Raw genomic sequence first — 18,389 nt, 5'->3', positions numbered from 1 at the left:
GAAAAACAAAGCAGGTCACAATAGTCAAACTGAGCTAAGTAGAGCCACACTAATGGATTTTAAGAGCCAAGGGCCTGATATGAGCCGTGGTGTGACCCTAGGATGTATACCACTTACTATGTAGTAATGATAAACGATATATTTTATATAGTTTATCACCTATCCGAGAACACCTGTTGAGAGCGGGTCACATGCAGCAGTCGTCATAGTGACGGCGCCGTCAGATACCTGAGTTGGGTGCTGGCGTGGAGCCAAGAGAGAGGAGATCCAACCTGCTGTGGTGTAGACTGGGCCGGCGCTGCAGAGGACACAGGGGACGGACGCTTTTTATTTTTCACCATGCCGAGAAAAAGAGATACAGTTTCAAACGATGATGGTGAGTTAAAGATCATCAAAGAGGACTGGAATCATTTGCTGTTTAGGTCATAATGATGTAAGTTGTGTAGGTCATAAACGTGTGTGATGCAATCTGGTTCATTTCGGAAGAGAAATGCTTTTTTTCTGGTCTCCATCCACTGTTGGGCTGAGTCCCTGGAACTACATTTAGGGTAGAGTTAAAGAAATGATACCAAATGCATGTTAAAGATACTTTTAAAGGATTAGGGTGCGAGTTCGCATATTCGGTAAAGAAATTGGAGACCCAATCACGGAAAAACAGCTTCATAGTACAACTAGATCTCAACAACTCCACAGAGAGTTTAGTGTATTAGCATGCTAACATTTTCTACTTAAAACACAAAGTACAGCTGAGGCTGATGGGAATATTATTAGTTTTTCAGCTATTAGAGCAAAATCATTAGAACAATTGAAATTTTCAGCATTTCTTTCATTAGTGTTTTTGAAAAAAGGAAGCGCGTTTCTGCCATTTTAACAATTCATGTGTTGAGTGACACCTCGTACAATGATATATCATTCATTATTAGTGTTTCCAATAAAAGAAGAAAAAAAACAATTGTTTCAAGTTTCAGTACCCTGTAGGCCCCATCACAGAATATGAGAGCTCACGATTGTACTACCTTACTACCTTACTACCTTATTACCGTACAACTTTATTGTAGAACATTCTTGAAATTTGAATATAAGTGCATTTCACTTTCCCAAAATAAAAAAAAAAAATTTGAGAGGTGTTTTTATTATCTACAAGAAATGTCTTAGAATAATGAGATAGCTAGGACATAGATCATAAGACACAGAAGTCTCAATTACAAGAAAGGGTGACCATTCTTTTTCTTTGGTAAATGTAGGCGAGTGCATTTCTGTATCTACGCTGCAGCCACGCTAGCAGCTCTGTGACGCTATATTTTAAGCACAACGGTGCTCTAAGCTAAATGCTAACATCAGCATGCTAACATGCGCAAAATGAGAACGCTAGCTTGCTGATGTTTAGCAGTTTTACAATGTTCTCCATTTTAGCATGCTAATTAGCACTAAACACAAAGTGCAGTTGAGGCTGATGTTAGTTTTGCAGATACTTGATCATCTAGCAAAGTATTGGACCAATTCAAAAAATCTAAACAAAATCAACATGAATGTCTGTAGAAAATGTCACAATCAATCCTTTAGTGACATATTTCCGTCGGGACCACAGTGGTGGACTGACTGACATTACACAATTGTAATTGTTGGCATTGTTGACACATGTGGCCGTGGTCACTCGTGAAGCTGTTCGAGAATTTGATTGTTTTGCTTTTTTGTGTGTCCTTCCTCAGTTGAGATAGAGGTTGACAGTGATTTGAGTGGCAGTGATGGTGAGTGGATAAAACACTTTGTCATGGAACTGATTTGAAAATAATTGTTGTCTAACAATCAAATAACAAGAATACCAAATGCGGAATTTTGTCTGTTTTATTTGGTCACAATGTAGATGACGGCACCAAGAGGAGAGGGAACAGGAGACAGGGAGCTGGAAGAGGAGGTGCAAAAGGAGGAGGAGCAAAAGGAAGAGGCCGAGGGAAAAAACCCGCCAGTGAGGACGAAGACGAGGATGATGAAGATGAAGCTCCCAGGGGGCGCAGGGCGGCGAACAAGAAGAAGCCCGCCAAGAAACGTGGGGGTGGCGATGATGATGACAGCGAGGACGAGGCTCCCAAGAGGAAGCGAAAAGGAGCAGTCAATAGGAAGAAAGGAGGCAAAGCTCAGGACAGTGATGAAGAGGACAGCGATGTGGGGAAGGGAAAGAAGGGAAAGAAGGGAGGGGGGAGGAAAGGAGAGAAAGAGGCAGAGGACAGTAAGGGTAAGAAGGGGGATGCCAAAGGGAAGGACAAGGGGAAGGACAAGGGGAAAGACAAGGGAAAAGACAAAGACAATGACAAGAAGAAGAAGAAAAAGGACGACAGGTAAGAAGTCAGGTACCTGCCTACTTTAGTTATTTTAACAAGGGCCTTTAAGTCAAGATCCACATTTCTTTAATGGACAATGTCATTTCCAATACATAGAATAACCCTCCCGGCTTAATACATGGAAATCTGACCAGTAGTTCAGTATAGAAAGTTGTAATTTTTGGTGTGAGGGTGGTGCTTGCAGAAAGCATACGGATATACCAAAATGGAAAAGGTTTATCATCTGGGGAGCATGAATATCCACAACAAACTTCATGGCAAGCTACTCAACTATGCTATGAACAATGCCTGCTATTAGGTGCTCACCTTCCCTAAATTACTCAGCCTTTTTGGCGTGTGACCCGTCAAAATGAAACTACTACAGACACAGTTTTTGACCAGCCAGAGTGATTTTTTTTTAGTCAAGGCATTGTTGCTCTATAGGGATGGCATTGTCAGAATTAGCATTCATCTCAAAGCACCAGTGTGCTTAAGCGTCACAGAGCCGCCAGCAAGGCTGTTGAGTCTTAGTCTTGTTTTCTCTGTTTAACGTAAATATTTTTTACCCTGAAGCAGTGAAACAAGTAATTCACAATTGCGTTTGCTTCAACAAACTCCCTTCTCCCGCTCCATCGGCCTTTTCTGCTCCAGTTCATCTGATTCCAACTCAGACTCTGAGGAGGAGGAGGAGTCCTTGTCAGAGGGAGAGATGGCCCAGCTGATGGAGGAGGTGGAGGAGAAGAAGAAGCTGATTGCCACCATCAGGAACAAGCCGTGGAGGATGAAGAGGAGGCTCGTAGACCTGAAGTAATCATACACCTAGTCCTAGTTTACAGCTTGAGACAAATGTTTCTCACCTCGTCACAGAGTCTCTGAGCCATGTATCAAGCCTTGACATGAAGATTATTAATATGCAATTTCAATGAAATTTGTAGGTGGAATATTTGGGTTCATTTTACCAGTCAGCACATGTGAACATATTTCTTTTACAGTGAAACCATAATCTTATGTCAAAGAGTGAAACAAGTGAAATATAAAATTGGTAAATTGGATTTTTTTAAATGTATGTTCACATTATGAAAGTCAGCATGTGTTCAATGATCACCTCTACTTGAAATATTGCATCACAAAAGCTTTTAACATATCACACAACTTTGCTTCTGAAACTATAAACGTGCACTTCACCCAGAATTTGCAGTTGCTAAATATTTGGGTGTGAAATCGTCACTTGTGAAAACGTTGTTATTGTGGGTCTAGAAGTAAATCAAAAAGGAAAAAAAACCACAAGTACAGCTCATTCTAAGGAACATTGACCTCACACGTGACCTTGATTCTTCACAGGGAGGCTCAAGAATTTGTGGATAAGTTTGAGGGCGCTTTGGGCAAAGGGAAAGGCAGGAAGTGGTTCGCCTACAAAGTGATGATGAAAAAGGTTAGCACAAAATTTAAACTTTCTATCGTTTTCTTTTCTTGTGTGTGTGTTTTCCATCAATTATTTTTAATGGGGTTTTTTTTAATCCCAGAAATGGATCAAGTTCCAGAGGGATTTTGAGAATTTCAGAACAGCCTGTATCCCGTGGGAGAGGAAAATCAAAGATGTGGAAAGTAAGTTGTGTTTACGGCACACAGCGGTGTTTATCAGCTGAACAGCGGCTCCTAGTGGACAGATGCTGACTTAATAAATCCCCTCAATGTCTTCAGGTCACTTTGGGTCATCTGTGGCGTCTTACTTCATCTTCCTGCGCTGGATGTACGGCATGAACCTGGTCCTTTTTGGTTTCACTTTTGGACTGGTGGTCATCCCTGAGGTGAAATAATGTCCGGTTACTGAATCATAAAGCTGGAATAAAATCCATCCATAAAGCAAAGAATTACTCATATAGTTTGAAAGACTTCAAGCTATTTATTACATATTTTTACAATGAACTTATTGTAAATAAAAACAAAACAAATAATAAAAATCCATTAAATATACAGATAAATTAAGTAAAATCATGAAATGCGTTTCGATATAAGAAAAGAAATCACGAGATGACGCTGCCTCAGCCAGCTTTATTTTCATGGGCAGGTTGTTCAGGAGCCTAGGGGCCCTGATGGCAGGAGGAAAGCTCACCTGGAGAGTGATATGTGAAATTCAGTTTATCAATTCAAATGTTTCTGCTTATTATCCAGGTTCTGATGGGCCTTCCCTACGGGTCCATTCCCAGGAAGACTGTACCCACTCCAGACCAGGACACCGCTCAAGACTACTCTGTCCTCATGGACTTCAACGTGAGTCTGATACGCGATGATGCAAACAGCCCAACCCTCAATGCTTTTAGCGCATACATTTTCAAGTGATGCTGTAAAGAGTCCAAAAGTAAAGAACTTTCTCTAGATTGCACAGCTCATACGATCTATTGTCCTTCTGATTATTTTATAATCTGTCAACCACAACAGCCTGAGAGGTCCTTTTGTTCTTAGGGCTACTGCAAATACTCAGTCCTGTTCTACGGCTATTACAACAACCAGAGGACCATCGGCTTGCTGAAGTTCAGGCTGCCTCTGTCCTACCTCATGGTCGGGATCGGCACCTTCGGCTACAGCCTGATGGTCGTGATCCGCACGTGAGTCTGCAGCAGCAACCGGCTCGGGGCGCTTCATATGGTTGCTTTTCATACATTTACTGTCTTGATTTGAGTTGGATAAACGTTGCTGTTAGTTTGATTTGATTTGATTTAATTTTTTTAAATGTGACAAAACAAAACAAGGACTCAAACAAACACAGGGATAACTGAACTTAAAGACATCAAGATAAAAGTATTGTTTGAGTTCACTCGTTTGTGCTGCAAATATCGACATTTTATTTTGATAATGTACAGGTTTGTCTGCCTACATGCCCATTAGGAAGGCTGTTTTGTTTGTTTCAGAATGGCCAAGAACGCTGATGTCGGCGGTGGAGACGGAGACGAAGGCGAGTTCACATTTGCCTGGAAGATGTTCACCAGCTGGGATTACCTCATTGGCAACTCAGAGACCGCTGACAACAAATACGCCTCCATCACCACCAGCTTCAAGGTAACCGATGGAAACCATATACGCACGTGTGCTGTATTTTTCAGTCCACCGGTTGTCCCATTTGAGCTCACTGCTACACCGCTAATGACTGTAAATCCATTCTGTTCCTGCTCCCGACGAGAACAGGAGTCCATCGTGGATGAGCAGGAGAACCAGAAGGACGAGAACATTCACCTGCGGAGGTTCCTCAGAGTCATGGCTAACTTCCTGATCACCTGCAGCCTCGGCGGCAGCGGATACCTCATCTACTTCGTGGTGAAGAGGTCTCAGGAGTTCGCGAACAGGACCGACCTCAGCTGGTACGAGAAGAACGAGGTAATGTTGTAACATACGTTTGACATAAAAAACACATTAGAGGAAAGACTTTCCATCACAATCTCTAATAATAGCAGTGACAAAATATGTAAAAATACATACAGAGACAGAGAGACAAATATAGGCAAATAAGATAGTGTTGTCTGTTCTAATGAAATAGTTATTTGACATCAAGATGTTTGTGGTGACTGTGCCTGTTTTGGACAGTTGGAGCTCATCATGTCTCTGCTGGGGCTGGTGTGTCCTCCTCTGTTTGAGACCATCGCTGAGCTGGAGGACTACCATCCACGAATCGCCCTCAAGTGGCAGCTCGGACGCATCTTCGCCCTCTTCCTGGGAAACCTCTACACCTTTCTGTTCGCCCTGTTTGACGAGGTCAACACCAAGGTACAGCAGCAGTGTGCGTGTGCGTGTGTGTGCGTGTGTGTGTGTGTGTGTGTGTGTGTGTGTGTGTGTGTGTGTGTGTGTGTGTGAGAGTTCTCTCTTATCAAACTGACCAGCTGAACAGTTTTTTTCTAACTGGGAGCACATTTCCTACGGATGTTCTTGAGATGTTGATCTAAGGACGGAAATGATAATTCATTTGGATGTATTGTATCTCAAAATGTTTCCTCATAGGTGACCCCCTGACCCCCTCTAGTGCCTCCATCAGTCTAAAGTTTCCACTCACAAGAAACACTAAAATCAAATGTCAAGTCAAATTTTTGGAGCGCATTCAGGCACTCTAGAAGTTTGACTCTTTTTCTATTTCGGACTTTCCTCTGGTACCACACTCGGGCCAAAATGTCAAGTTTGCACACATGATATGTCATACATTTTAAACTGGTCCAATTTCTATGACCCCAAGATCTTTTAATGTTGTACCATCTTCAGGTTAAACCTTTCCAGCCCTACTTCTAGGTTGTGATGAATATTTTAGCCACTATTGGTCTCCAGCAAAACTTTAGCGACATTCTTGTTTGTTTGTGTATTTACTTGAATTTACTTCCACAACTAAATTGTGCTGTTGAGGGGAATGTCAGAAGTACTACCAAACACACAGTCGCTCAGTCAACACACTGTAGAACCATTAATATCTATAACATTTGTATTTATTTTAGAAAGCGTATGAATTAAGACTCAAGTCCGCATTGCTTTGTTTTGTGTCTCTGTTTGTGTCACAGTTAACTTAAACCTGTGTCACCGTTGACTGCTTCACTTTGTGTCCCGTAGCTGGAAGAAGAGGAGTCCATTAGGAACGCCAGCATCTGGGCCATGAAGGAGTACTACGCCAACTACACGCTCATGCTCAACGGCACCGATTCCACCCCACCCCCCATGAACCCCGGCGATGTCATCAGAGGACCCTGCTGGGAGACCGCCGTCGGCATTGTGAGAAAAATCTGAAAAAAAAAAAATCAGTCTGACGGATATCATCAGACAAACCGAGGCACAAACCCCTGTGTCCCCGATTCACTTTCCTGAATGTGTGTTGTTGCAGGAGTTTGTGAAGCTGACAGTGTCGGACATCCAGGTGTCCTACCTGACCATCCTGATCGGAGACTTTGCCAGAGCTGTCATTGTTCGCTTCCTCAACTACTGCTGGTGCTGGGACCTGGAGGCTGGATTTGTGAGTCCGACAGCTGAAGCATTTAAAAGGTTTACTGAGGGTGTTTCTAAAACTGGTCCAGAGTGAACTTTTTTTCCCCCCGCTTTGATGGAGTAGCAGCCTCTGTTCTATTCAAGAGAGCCAGCATGCACAATACCAGGTCCCTGAAACCAAAGCAGCATCAACCATTTTGTTATTTACACATGTGATTGTCCCACTGTGCCGCAACAATTTAAGAAAACATCTTTCATTTTTAAATTGTGAGCATGTAAAAAGTCAGATTCAGGTGGATGTGCAGGTGGAAAACAAAACACTGCTGTTTAATGTAGCTGTCAATGCGTAGTCATTTCAGTCAAACTAACCCTTTATGATTTTTATTAGCTGTTGCTGTGTTCACTGTGCAGTAAGATGTATTAATGTAATGTTAAATCAGTAAAATAATAGCTTTAACAGTGGTTCAGTCCCAATATGGACCAGTAAAGACATTTCAGCGAGGGAGCACCCACTTCATGTAGGTTACTCCTGGAACTTGCTCACCTGTTCATCTTGTGCCTGAAAACATGTCACAATATCTGCTGAGAAAAAGATATTTTCTAACATGACGGACCAAACGTTATTTACAAATCCAAGTATTGCAACACCAGCACACGATTGTGTGATGTTTTTGTGTGAAATGTCTCAAAATCTGGATTGTCAGAATGATTCTTCTTCTGATATTGTTGATGTGATATCGTTATTCTTTTTGTCAAAGGTCTAATTAAGTAACTTAGCTAAAATCCAGCTCTCTATCTGCTCACATGGGGGCTTATTTAACTGCTTTCAGTAAGTAGTAATTAATCCTTTTCTCCGTTCACTTTCAGCCGTCATATGGAGAGTTTGACATCAGTGGTAATGTACTTGGATTGGTTTTCAATCAAGGAATGATCTGGTATGAACTCTATTTGTCCGTTGCCTTTCCCCCCCCCCTCTCTGTGTGTGTGTGTGTGTGTGTGTGTGTGTGTGTGTGTGTGCATGTGTTTAAATTTACATGCATGCGTTATTTTATCTGCATGCATCTAGTATCCCTGAGTGGATGTATAATGTGACCCTCTAATTATCAGTTACACACACACACACACACACTATTTATAACACATTTTCAGACAAACTTTGACTTACTTATAGTGGCATTGTTATCATTTAAACAGAATTAACAAGCTTTCATATTTAATGATTTGTCACACATCATCTAGTCACATGACGTGCTGTCGTGTTCTGTGTGCTTCAGGATGGGTGCCTTTTACGCTCCTGGGCTGGTCGGCATCAACGTGCTGCGCCTCCTCAGCTCCATGTACTATCAGTGTTGGGCTGTCATGGCCACCAACGTCCCACACGAGAGAGTCTTCAAGGCCTCCAAGTCCAACAACTTCTACATGGGTCTGCTGCTCCTCATCCTCTTCCTCAGTCTGTTGCCCGTCGTCTACACCATCATGACCCTGCCGCCTTCATTCGACTGCGGACCCTTCAGGTAACAGCACGTACACAAAGCACTCATACATAGAGGATGTGTAAATACACACGCACACACACACACACACACACACACACACACACACACATGTTGACCATGCGGATGTTTGCAGTGGGAAGGCGAAGATGTTTGATGTGATCATGGAGACTATCGACCTGGACCTGCCAGCCTTCTTGGGCACACTTTTCAGCTATGCAGCCAACCCAGGCCTCATCATACCAGCTGTACTGCTCATGGTGTGAGTGTAGAAGAGACACAGTGGATCACATGCGCACACACACACACACACACACACACACACACACACACACACACACACACACACACACGTGTGTTACTTTGCAGCCACTGAGAAACGACAAATCCCGTCATTTCTCCTTTACAGACTGGCCATCTACTATCTGAACTCAGTGTCTGAGGCCTATCAAAACTCCAACATTGAGCTGAAGAAGAAGATGCAGATGGTAAGTAGACAATGGGGTGATACAGGAGTGGGGTGATGCACAGAGCTGCAGACTGTTGTTGTTTCCCCACTTTTTTCTCTCAACCACCTGTCTTTCCTTGTCTCCCTCCGTCTCTGTCTGTCCAGGCTCGGGATGAAGAGAAGAACCGGAGGAACAACACCGACAGCACCAACCAGGTCATGAAAGACCTGGAGGACCTGCTGCCAAACCGATCTCTCATGCCGCCTGCTCCTCCACCAGAGCCTGGTCAGTAAACTGCATTCATTGAGGTTTTATATGTTTCTGAATTCAAATCTAACGTGTGAATTTAGATCTAGATATTGAGCTGATATATCACTGTCTCCGTCTAAACAGAAAAGAAGCCAGAGCCAGAAGCAAAGCCAACTAAAACGAAGCCTGGGACAGCCGGTAAAGGTGTTGACCTGCAGAGAGATGTGACTCTGGCATCGCCCAACCCCAATGCTCGAGGGCCAGTGAGCCGGCCGCCGAGAGGACATGGACCACCCCCGGGTGCTGGACCGGGCAGAGGCCGTGGGAGGGGGCCGCCTCCGAGATAACAGTATGAAAGAATCACATTCCTGCAGGATGTGTTCATGTCGCAGACCATCTAAGTTCATTCATGTGGCTGGAGAATGGCTGGGAATAGGCACAAAAACAAGGTGTTGAGATTGTGGCATTTCAGTTAAAAGGACCTTCATTAGGTCTTCATATTTCCTTACTGACTTTAAAAGTTCTAAGTTTACCGTGAGGTCATTTTTGTAATGACGCCTCTTTAAACTGTAACCTACACAACAGTTTTGCAACACAATGCTGTAAAAACGTATACTTTAGTAACTTATAATTCATGAAGAAAGAATGTGTTGTTGATCCATGCTTCCGCTCATGAGGGTCCTGAGTCATTCAACGCATTTTAATCTGACCTTTCTGCACGGCCACAACCTGCTTTTATGCTCACACTGTATGGATCAGTTGATCAGCCATGATGTCGGTGCTCACACTGCACTGCACACTGTTCCAATAAAGTTTCTTCAAATGAGACAACAAATTTGAGATAAAGGGCGGAAGCATTACTTTGTGCAATTCTACTATGAACAAAAAGTAAGAAGAAACGATGCAAACAATATCAGGACATCTTTGTTTCAACAATGTTCTAAATCAGTGCTCAGTCTATATTAAACTGCAGGTAACCATATCAACAGTACTTCTGATAAGATGAGATACAGTAAGATTGAGCTTTATTCATCTCAAGGGAACTTTGGGATGAATAAAGTTTCAATAAACTTTGAGTCTTCGCTTTGGGCCAAGCGCAATAGCACAAAAATAATATTACTCTGAGGTGTTTCAATGAATGAAATAATAGATTTAATTGCGTCCACTTTGTAGATTATTTTCATATATCCAGACAACTCATTGTGTATTTTTGCTTTTATATGCAATACTCACAGAAACATGTTATTGTGTGGTGATGTCTGTGCTCGGGCTTTTTGTTTTTCTCTCACATTTACTCTGACTTTGTAATTCATGGTATGATTCTGACTTTGAATAAAGTTTAAAAACTTTGAATAGCATCTTTTATCCTACTTGTTTATGTATAGGTTTTAATATAGGCTGTGATAAAAACAGGGAAATCTATACAGTGAAATTAAGAAGAAAAAAAAGAAATATATAAAAAAAGAAAATATATATATAGTTCAGATGGACAGTTTTAAAAAAAGTGCCAAGAACGATGCAGGAGAACCAGGAATATCGTCCTTTTTTTTAATTCCACGCATTCTTCTTTCTTGTCAAAACCTAACGAAATACATTACCCACAATGCAATTGACCACCGACAGTTCGGATGGAGTCTCAGGTGTGTTATGCCAATATCTAACGTAACCTCGAGCTGCTAACATCAATCAGAGATGAGGAGCGGGCTACAGAGGTCTAGTAAGCTCACTTTCTTTCACATATGTTTAGAGATGAAAAATCTGTTGAGTTCCCTTTCAGCAGTACCAGCTCAAGAGAATATGTGGAACATCAGGTTCAGTCATGCAATTGTGCAAGACCAACAATGCGGAGTCTCAGGTCAGTATTTAGGAGTGTTTTCTTCACCAGCTCCTTTAAAATATGTGCTACAGTCAACTTTATCACTGCCCCCTCCATGTGTGTGTGATTGATACGTTGTTTGATTAAAGGGTAAAGTGCTCACAAATGTACAGCACAAGTCCGTACAGAAGAGTCACCGAACCGGTCAGAAGCGACCGAACCTCTGTCACCTCGCAGGAATGCTGTCTTTGAGAGGTGGCAGACGATTGGCCGATCCGGCCGATCCTTAGCAGGTGAAAATAAACCTGTCTGAAAATCGTCTGCTCAGAGATGGGTGGAGCCACTGCAGAAAGAGTTAAATACCAGACTAACACCTGAGATCTTCAAACTGGGTTGTGAAGACCGTCTGCAGTAGCACAGGTGAGGTTTTTTTTTTTTCTGTTTCAATATGAAATATTTAAATCAACTTTTAATTCTTTATTTTTCTTTCTTGTTTCATTTTTCCCCTCTACAGAAATAGTTTTTTTTGTTTCTGGTTATAACTTTACAGCCAAGGAAACATGTCCTTCTTCAAGAAATTCTTCAAAGATGTCATCCGTAAAAAAACAGACCCCGAAGATGACACCGTTAAAGTGAGTGATCAGATCACCAAGCTAGTCATGAGGAGAATACACCTGTTGTTGGCTAACCGTAGTTTAGTTTGGGTTTAACATGACGGTACTCCAGTTTTTAATTCTGCAATTCAAATCAACACTTTTGTTTAGTTAATGAGAATCTTCGGTGCTTGATTCACTATGAATTTTATTGTTTTTCATATGAAATGACTTACTGTCTGTAGCTTTGTGAAGCCTGGCTACTCTGCTCGTTGTCTCCTTATGCTCCTCTGGAGCGAACCAAAAATGATCTATAGCTTTGAATTCCTGGTGGTTTGCAACTGCCATGAGTGAGTAAAACATGTGTATTTCTGTCTGTTGTTCTAGGTGAAGGGTAATCCCAAACCTAAGTATTATGGAACAGTCGCCCCATATCCCAACTTCAATGCCAGCCAAGATGCCTCTACTCTTCAGAGCGCCATTGAAAGTAAAGGTGTGTGTGCTCATGTTATCTTAAGAGTGTTCTCATGCTTCTAAGGTTGGGTTAGATGTTTTTGCAGGTGGTGTATGTGACGGGAAAAAAACTCATTAAAAAACACTTTTCACTCAAGTCAAGCTGCTCCTCTGCTTTCCATCATTTGAATGTACTTGGGAGTTTTTTAAGGAACCAAATATTCTCCCAGGACTCCACATTTCTGTCTTAGAGGCTGTGCTTTAGGCGGCTTAAAAGAAAGTAAGCTAAAGTACAACTTGTCCCTCACAGATGTGGACGAGGATGTGATCATCGCCATCCTGGTGAAGAGAAGCAACGAGCAGAGACAGAAGATCAAAGTAGTTTATGAAGCGTCCACTGGGAAGGTGAGTCATTCATTTCTCATGAGTCGAGTATGGTCAAATGAATATAACAGCGACAAGCCGAACACAGGTCTGGAAAAATACTGACGCGTGAGATGTCCAGCAAACCTCCCTCTGATCTCGCAATGTAAAGGGTTTTCAGCTTTCAGGGATTTGCAAAACAAATAAGGTCAAATGTTGTGACGGCAACAAGTCATTCTCTCCAGATCCACTGCATTCAAATTAAAGCTGCTTTTGCAGTCCTTATTTTCTCACATCAACCCACTTGTTGTTTACCTGTTTTATTTTTGTCTCCTTATTTCCACCTAAAGGAAGATGATGTAGCTTTTGAAAGTGAATTCAATACACTCAAGGGCTTTGCTGCCACAACTTTGCTTTGTCTGGTACGACCAGTGTCATGGTGGCTAATTAGCAAACTTTAAATAGTTATTAATGTGCTGCTGACATTGCTGAGTCCGTTTTCTGACAGTCCGCTTTAGCATGTCAGAGATGACCATTTTAATTTGGTCAAAATAAGGTTGAAACGGAACCATTTAACATTGCACACCTCACCAGAAACATGTTTGTTGTGTTCTGCTAGTGGTACTGTTCAGACTCAAGAATATCTTCAGAGAATTACTTCTTATGGCAACAGTGGCCACTGTTCAGCAAAATATATGTAGTCTTTCCAGACACGCTCTTGTTTGTAGTATCAAAAAAGAAACTGTGGCAGATGGTATAATCTTCCAGAATACAACAACGACCACACACACACACACACACACACACACACACACACACACACACACACACATGGCTTTAATTTTCTGCGGCGGTCGTAGTCTGTTTTGAAATGCCATGATTACATTAAAGAGAAGAACCCTCATACTGCCATGCTGCTGTTCCCTGTGTCTTGCAGAGGCTGGATAAAGATCTGAAGTCTGTTCTCAGGTCTGATTTAGAGGACGTATCTCTGGCCCTGCTCATGGATTCGATTCACTTTGATGCCTACCTGCTCAGGAAGGCCACAAAGGTAACTCAGCGGATAATGTACTGTATATCAGTATCATCAATTATTCCCAAATCTCACTCTCAAAGTTACTTTTCATTTCAGTAGTTTAGCTCAGCTGTATCTGGCAATATGTATAATGTTAATGTTTGTATACCACTTATGTTGTTATTGCGTTTAAAGAGTCCTATAAAACAAATGTTACCCATGAATGTTTTGAATTTAGTCACACTTTTCTAACAGGGTTGGGGCACACATGAAGACGTCCTGGTGGAGATTCTGGCTACAAGATCAAACCAACAGATTGGAGAGATCAAGAGGGTCTTCAAAGAAGGTTTGGCCGGATTCAATGCTGTTACTCTGTTATTTGGTTTCGTGAACATGCTGAGCTCTGAGTTCCTGAAAGGTTTTCGCATTTAACGTAACGTCTTAGGTATTTTACCTGACACTCTTTAGTGTCTCTGGTGCAGCCAGCAGTAAAACAAACACTGAATTCTTAGACCGTGCAGCACTGTAATCACCCAGTGGTGAGGACTGTAAACCTCTAAGCAACAGCTATAACCACCACATACTGTTTGTCCCAAATGTGTTATTGCAAAGTCTTTTTGCTGAAATGCTCTTTGTCCCTCAGAGTACGAAACAGATCTGGAGAAAGTTATTGAGGATGAAACCAGCGGTGACTTCACCACGGCCCTTCTGGCCATGTTGAAAGCAAACAAAGATGAGAGCAAGGAAGTCGACAACAATCTGGCCCGAAAGGACGCAGAGGTAAAAATCTACTTTTAATTATTCAAAATCATTCAATGTGTCAGCAAAATACTCATTTTAACATAAGACTCAGTAATTTCCTCAAACAGCTGACAGCTGTAGTTTTTATCATATGTTACTCCAGCAGCAAGTATGTAGAGTTGATTCAAGATAAACCACACTGTGTGTGTTCATGGTAATGAAGGAACATGTCACCCAGGGCACCAGTGTGGCTCATTAATGTGTGTCTTTAACAACAACGCGGCTCTATGACACGGAGGACAACGATCGGGCTTTGATGCACACAATACTTTTGTTGTTGACAATAAGAAACATATAGATAATCATCGGACTGGTCCTTTAATGTAAAGGTTCTGCAGAGAACAATATCATCTTGTAATGGCGTGTTACTCTTTTCTACCTGTAGATTCTGTTTGAGGCAGGTGAGAATACCAAAGGAATCAACATTTCTGCCTTCATCGACATCCTGACCAAGAGGAACGCGAAGCAGCTCGCAAAGAGTGAGTGCTTGAAATGTCTGAATGCTTTAGCTGAGGTTGATTCATCAGAGGCTGAATCTGCCAAAACCTTCATTTCAAAGAGTGCACACACACACACACACACGAACACACCTGGAAAAACAGGTGGAACCCCACTGTCAGGTAATGGGTGGGACACACCCAGCAGTGGAGGAACAATACGGAGCAAAGTAGGCTAATAATTCTTTGTTAAACTATCTTTATCATCCATGGAGTCCACGGTTCGCTCATTTTAAGAATAAACAGAAACAGTTGTTTAGATTTATGTATCAAGTGAAGGTTTATTTAAGCACACATACTCTTTCCACATGACGATGCTCCATAGTTCAGATTAATGCTTGTTTAGAGTAATTATGGCAGTTAATGTCTAAAGATCCTCCCAAACCAGCTGAAGACTGTTTTTTTTTAAAGTTACAGAGATGTTTGGGGAACACGCAATGATCTCATACCTTGACTAAAAGTTTGCTTTCTGTCTGACAAGTAGCCCATTTACCCATAAGTACCTGTTGTTTATCTGTTTACCTGTTAGTGTTCCAGCACTACGCCACCGTCAGTGACATCACACTGCCTAAAGCCCTGGACATGGAGCTGAAGGGAGACATTGAGGACTGTCTCATTGACATTGGTATGGAGGGTTTGATTTGATCACATTTGGTTTCACTTTTTATGAATGAGGAGTTCTCTTGTTCAGGATTTAGCAACATAAGATACATATAAAAGTTGTGGGTTGTTTGCTTCTGCTGCCAGTGTCAGGCCACTGTCAATCAAATCTATACACCCACACACTCTCTAAGAAGCAGATAAGCTGAGCTTTCGAGTGTTAATCTCTGAATAAATTATAACTATGGAAGTTTTTTCCCAAACTTTAATTGTGACTGTTACAAATTTAGTAATGGATATTTATGTACAGGAATACTTAAAGTTTGAAACGGGGCTTTAAAGCACTTATTTTGTCATAGACAAGCAGCGTTGCTCCACTGATGTTTCTATGGAGAAGTTGTTAACAAGAACAACGTTTTATTCAGGGACAGAAATGAAGCGTTTGTTCTGAAGGTGGAGCTAGAAGAAAGGTCCTGGGATTAAAAGGATGTATTATCTGGGGAGTAGGCATATGCTCCGAAATTTAAGGGAAGCTTGCGCATAAGACTTTGATATTTCTTGTGTACATGTGAAAAAAGTTGGCATCATGGTGACTCTTGACCAAAATCCAACACAAAGACCCTGAATTTCCACAGTAAATCTTATGGAAATCTGGCCAGTGGTTGTCGACATACTTTACATAATTATTTTCAGATGGGTGAATGAATGGATGGACAGATGGACATCTCCATGCTCAAGGACAAACGGGTTGGACTCTGTAAATATGAATTAGCATAGTTTTACCGTTGAGCCTCAGTCATGCAACATGTGGTATCCAGAGATAAAACAGTGGAGGGAGGTTGTTAAGAAAAGAACCAGAAAAAAAACAAAGGTAACAAATAAACCGTCTTTTTTTCCATCTGAAGCACAAATGAAACAAACACAGGATAGACCCGATGCTTAGGATACTATCTGCACATCCCAGTCTCCAGCGTGTGGCACATCATGACCTCACACACGAAACATCATGAAGGCAAATAAAGAAACACTGTGAGCTGTCTGACACAGCAGCGACTGCACGCTGCATATTTTCACTGGGAATGTTTGTGTGTCTTTTTCATGTTTAGTGAAATGTTCCTGGAACACACCCGCTTTCTTCGCAGAGAAGCTCCATCTGGCTATGAAGGTGTGTGTGAATATGTCCGTCTCTTTCTCACCACATGTCAGAGCACATGTGTGTGTGTGTGTGTGTGTGTGTGTGTGTTTGTCTTCTTCCTCAGACATTCTGTGCTGAATGCAGTTTTCATTTAAAGTTTTGCTTGTGTAGTTTGGATAATGTCTTAATTGTTGTGTTTGTGTTTTTTCTTTCAAATGCCTGCTTCGGAATTTATTTGAAATAAGGCAAGAATTTAAAGGTCCACCATAATATGCTGCATTCCCAGACAAATAATATGTGAAATGTGACTTTAGTAATCATAAATGAGCTTGTAAATGAATCCCTGTTGTGCAGCGTACTCTCAAATGTTCGATTTTGGAGGTCTGGTCACCATAAATATTGTCAACCCCTGGAAAACACTGCTCAACTGTAGTGATTGGTTATACAAACAATCAATACACAGATGTAGCAATAACCCAATATATCATGAAAATATTGAATATGAACACACTGTGTAGTAAACCTGCAGAGTAAGGCGATTTGCACGCTCTCTACCTGGTCAGCGGACAAACCTTTGCTCCGTTCTCACAGGGCCACGGCACATGTGATGACACACTGATCAGGGTGCTGGTGAGCCGCTCTGAGGTCGACCTGAAGAAGATTGTGGAGGAATACAGGGCCATGTATGATTTCAGCTTACAGGACGACATACTGGTAAAATGACATACCTATTAAACATATAAATGTTCCTGAATGGCTGGCTTTACGTTCTGTTTTTCACTCAGACAGTCCAGAAACATATTGACGATATATCAAGAGTATGTCTGCTGAGCACATCTTTGTCTCTGTTTCACAGAAAGACACTAAAGGACATTATGAGAAAATCCTGCTTCAACTTTGTGGACCTCACTGAAATTCTGTTGGAACCACTTGTCTGGAAGTGGAGGCCAGCTTGTCCATTGGATGCCACTGAAATCTCATGTCTTTTAAAATGATTATGAATAACGTCTGTGTAATTGATTGAGTTGATGTAATCCAACAATAAAGAACATCTCATACACTTCCCGTCTTTTGTTTGCTGTTTCTCTTTTTGCGTTCATGTGTTGTTTGTCAGTTGTGTTGTCTGTTTACTAAGTCAAAACGATTTGATCCCAAATCTAAATGTTGAGTATTAATTAAGATAATGCTTTATTAGTCCCGCAGCAAGGAAATTTACAGGATTACAGCAGCATACAGAATAGTGCAAACAAGAGACATAGTACAAAAACAAGATCAAAACAAGAATTATAAATAAGTAATAAGAATATTAAAAATGTAAAAAATCCACAATAACTAAAATATTATATATACAGACAGAAGGTAGTAAGTCAAAATCTGGACTTTACTTTACCATTAAATAGGACGTCTAAATATTGACCTTGCAAGTTAAAATGATGATATATTAAGTCAATAATATGATTGTTTGAGTAAAAATATGAAACAATCTATACAATTATAACTAATAATATATACATTATAACATTTTGACAAAATTATGATACACAAGTCAATATTCTAAGTAATCCCAAATCAAACTCATGTCTCAGTATCTCATAATGTGGACTTGGTATCTAATATTAACTCTGACATTACATCTTTTGTCATTCCTAAACAA

The 18,389-nt window shown here is 41.3% G+C and overlaps 2 protein-coding genes across 3 annotated transcripts; both read left to right on the top strand.

Moving 5' to 3' along the window:
• The first annotated feature begins 339 nt into the window (after window positions 1–339).
• tmc2a (transmembrane channel-like 2a) lies at window positions 340–9,809 on the top strand. Its single transcript, XM_068732440.1, has 20 exons — window positions 340–376; window positions 1,710–1,748; window positions 1,865–2,336; window positions 2,970–3,125; window positions 3,660–3,750; window positions 3,842–3,923; window positions 4,020–4,126; window positions 4,491–4,589; window positions 4,782–4,924; window positions 5,228–5,375; window positions 5,502–5,690; window positions 5,898–6,077; window positions 6,903–7,061; window positions 7,171–7,299; window positions 8,139–8,206; window positions 8,546–8,785; window positions 8,901–9,026; window positions 9,174–9,252; window positions 9,378–9,498; window positions 9,607–9,809. Exons 1-20 carry the CDS (start codon window positions 340–342, stop codon window positions 9,807–9,809), a joined length of 2,868 nt encoding a protein of 955 aa, XP_068588541.1.
• A 1,843-nt stretch (window positions 9,810–11,652) lies between these two features.
• LOC137888929 (annexin A1-like) lies at window positions 11,653–17,800 on the top strand. Of its 2 annotated transcripts, none has more exons than XM_068732445.1 (12): window positions 11,653–11,698; window positions 11,793–11,910; window positions 12,259–12,364; window positions 12,635–12,729; window positions 13,625–13,738; window positions 13,958–14,048; window positions 14,346–14,482; window positions 14,889–14,982; window positions 15,530–15,625; window positions 16,707–16,765; window positions 17,327–17,449; window positions 17,592–17,800. In XM_068732445.1, the coding sequence occupies exons 2-12, from the start codon at window positions 11,839–11,841 to the stop codon at window positions 17,646–17,648; spliced, it is 1,044 nt and encodes a 347-aa protein (XP_068588546.1). In that variant the 5' UTR covers window positions 11,653–11,698; window positions 11,793–11,838; the 3' UTR covers window positions 17,649–17,800. The 2 variants fall into 2 exon arrangements, with proteins under 2 accessions (XP_068588546.1, XP_068588547.1); XM_068732446.1 differs by having other exon boundaries at window positions 11,675–11,698; window positions 11,829–11,910.
• Window positions 17,801–18,389: the final 589 nt, after the last annotated feature.

Source organism: Cebidichthys violaceus, unplaced genomic scaffold (genome assembly GCF_023349555.1).
Source record: "Cebidichthys violaceus isolate CVI_PGR_0920_01 unplaced genomic scaffold, fCebVio1.0.p SCAF_59, whole genome shotgun sequence".
Lineage (NCBI taxonomy): Eukaryota > Metazoa > Chordata > Actinopteri > Perciformes > Stichaeidae > Cebidichthys > Cebidichthys violaceus.
The sequence above is the reverse complement of the archived record's forward strand: the minus strand, read 5'-3'. Positions and strand labels throughout refer to the sequence as shown.

Bases quoted from the DNA above. Each gene is read 5' to 3' on its own strand.
- tmc2a (XM_068732440.1), top strand. From the start codon at position 340: ATGCCGAGAAAAAGAGATACAGTTTCAAACGATGATG. The intron at 3,126-3,659 runs GTAATCATACAC...GATTCTTCACAG, and splicing joins AGGAGGCTCGTAGACCTGAA to GGAGGCTCAAGAATTTGTGG. The intron at 9,027-9,173 runs GTGAGTGTAGAA...TCTCCTTTACAG, and splicing joins CCAGCTGTACTGCTCATGGT to ACTGGCCATCTACTATCTGA.
- LOC137888929 (XM_068732445.1), top strand. From the start codon at position 11,839: ATGTCCTTCTTCAAGAAATTCTTCAAAGATGTCATCCGTAAAAAAACA. The intron at 13,739-13,957 runs GTAACTCAGCGG...CTTTTCTAACAG, and splicing joins TGCTCAGGAAGGCCACAAAG to GGTTGGGGCACACATGAAGA. The intron at 16,766-17,326 runs GTGTGTGTGAAT...CCGTTCTCACAG, and splicing joins AGCTCCATCTGGCTATGAAG to GGCCACGGCACATGTGATGA.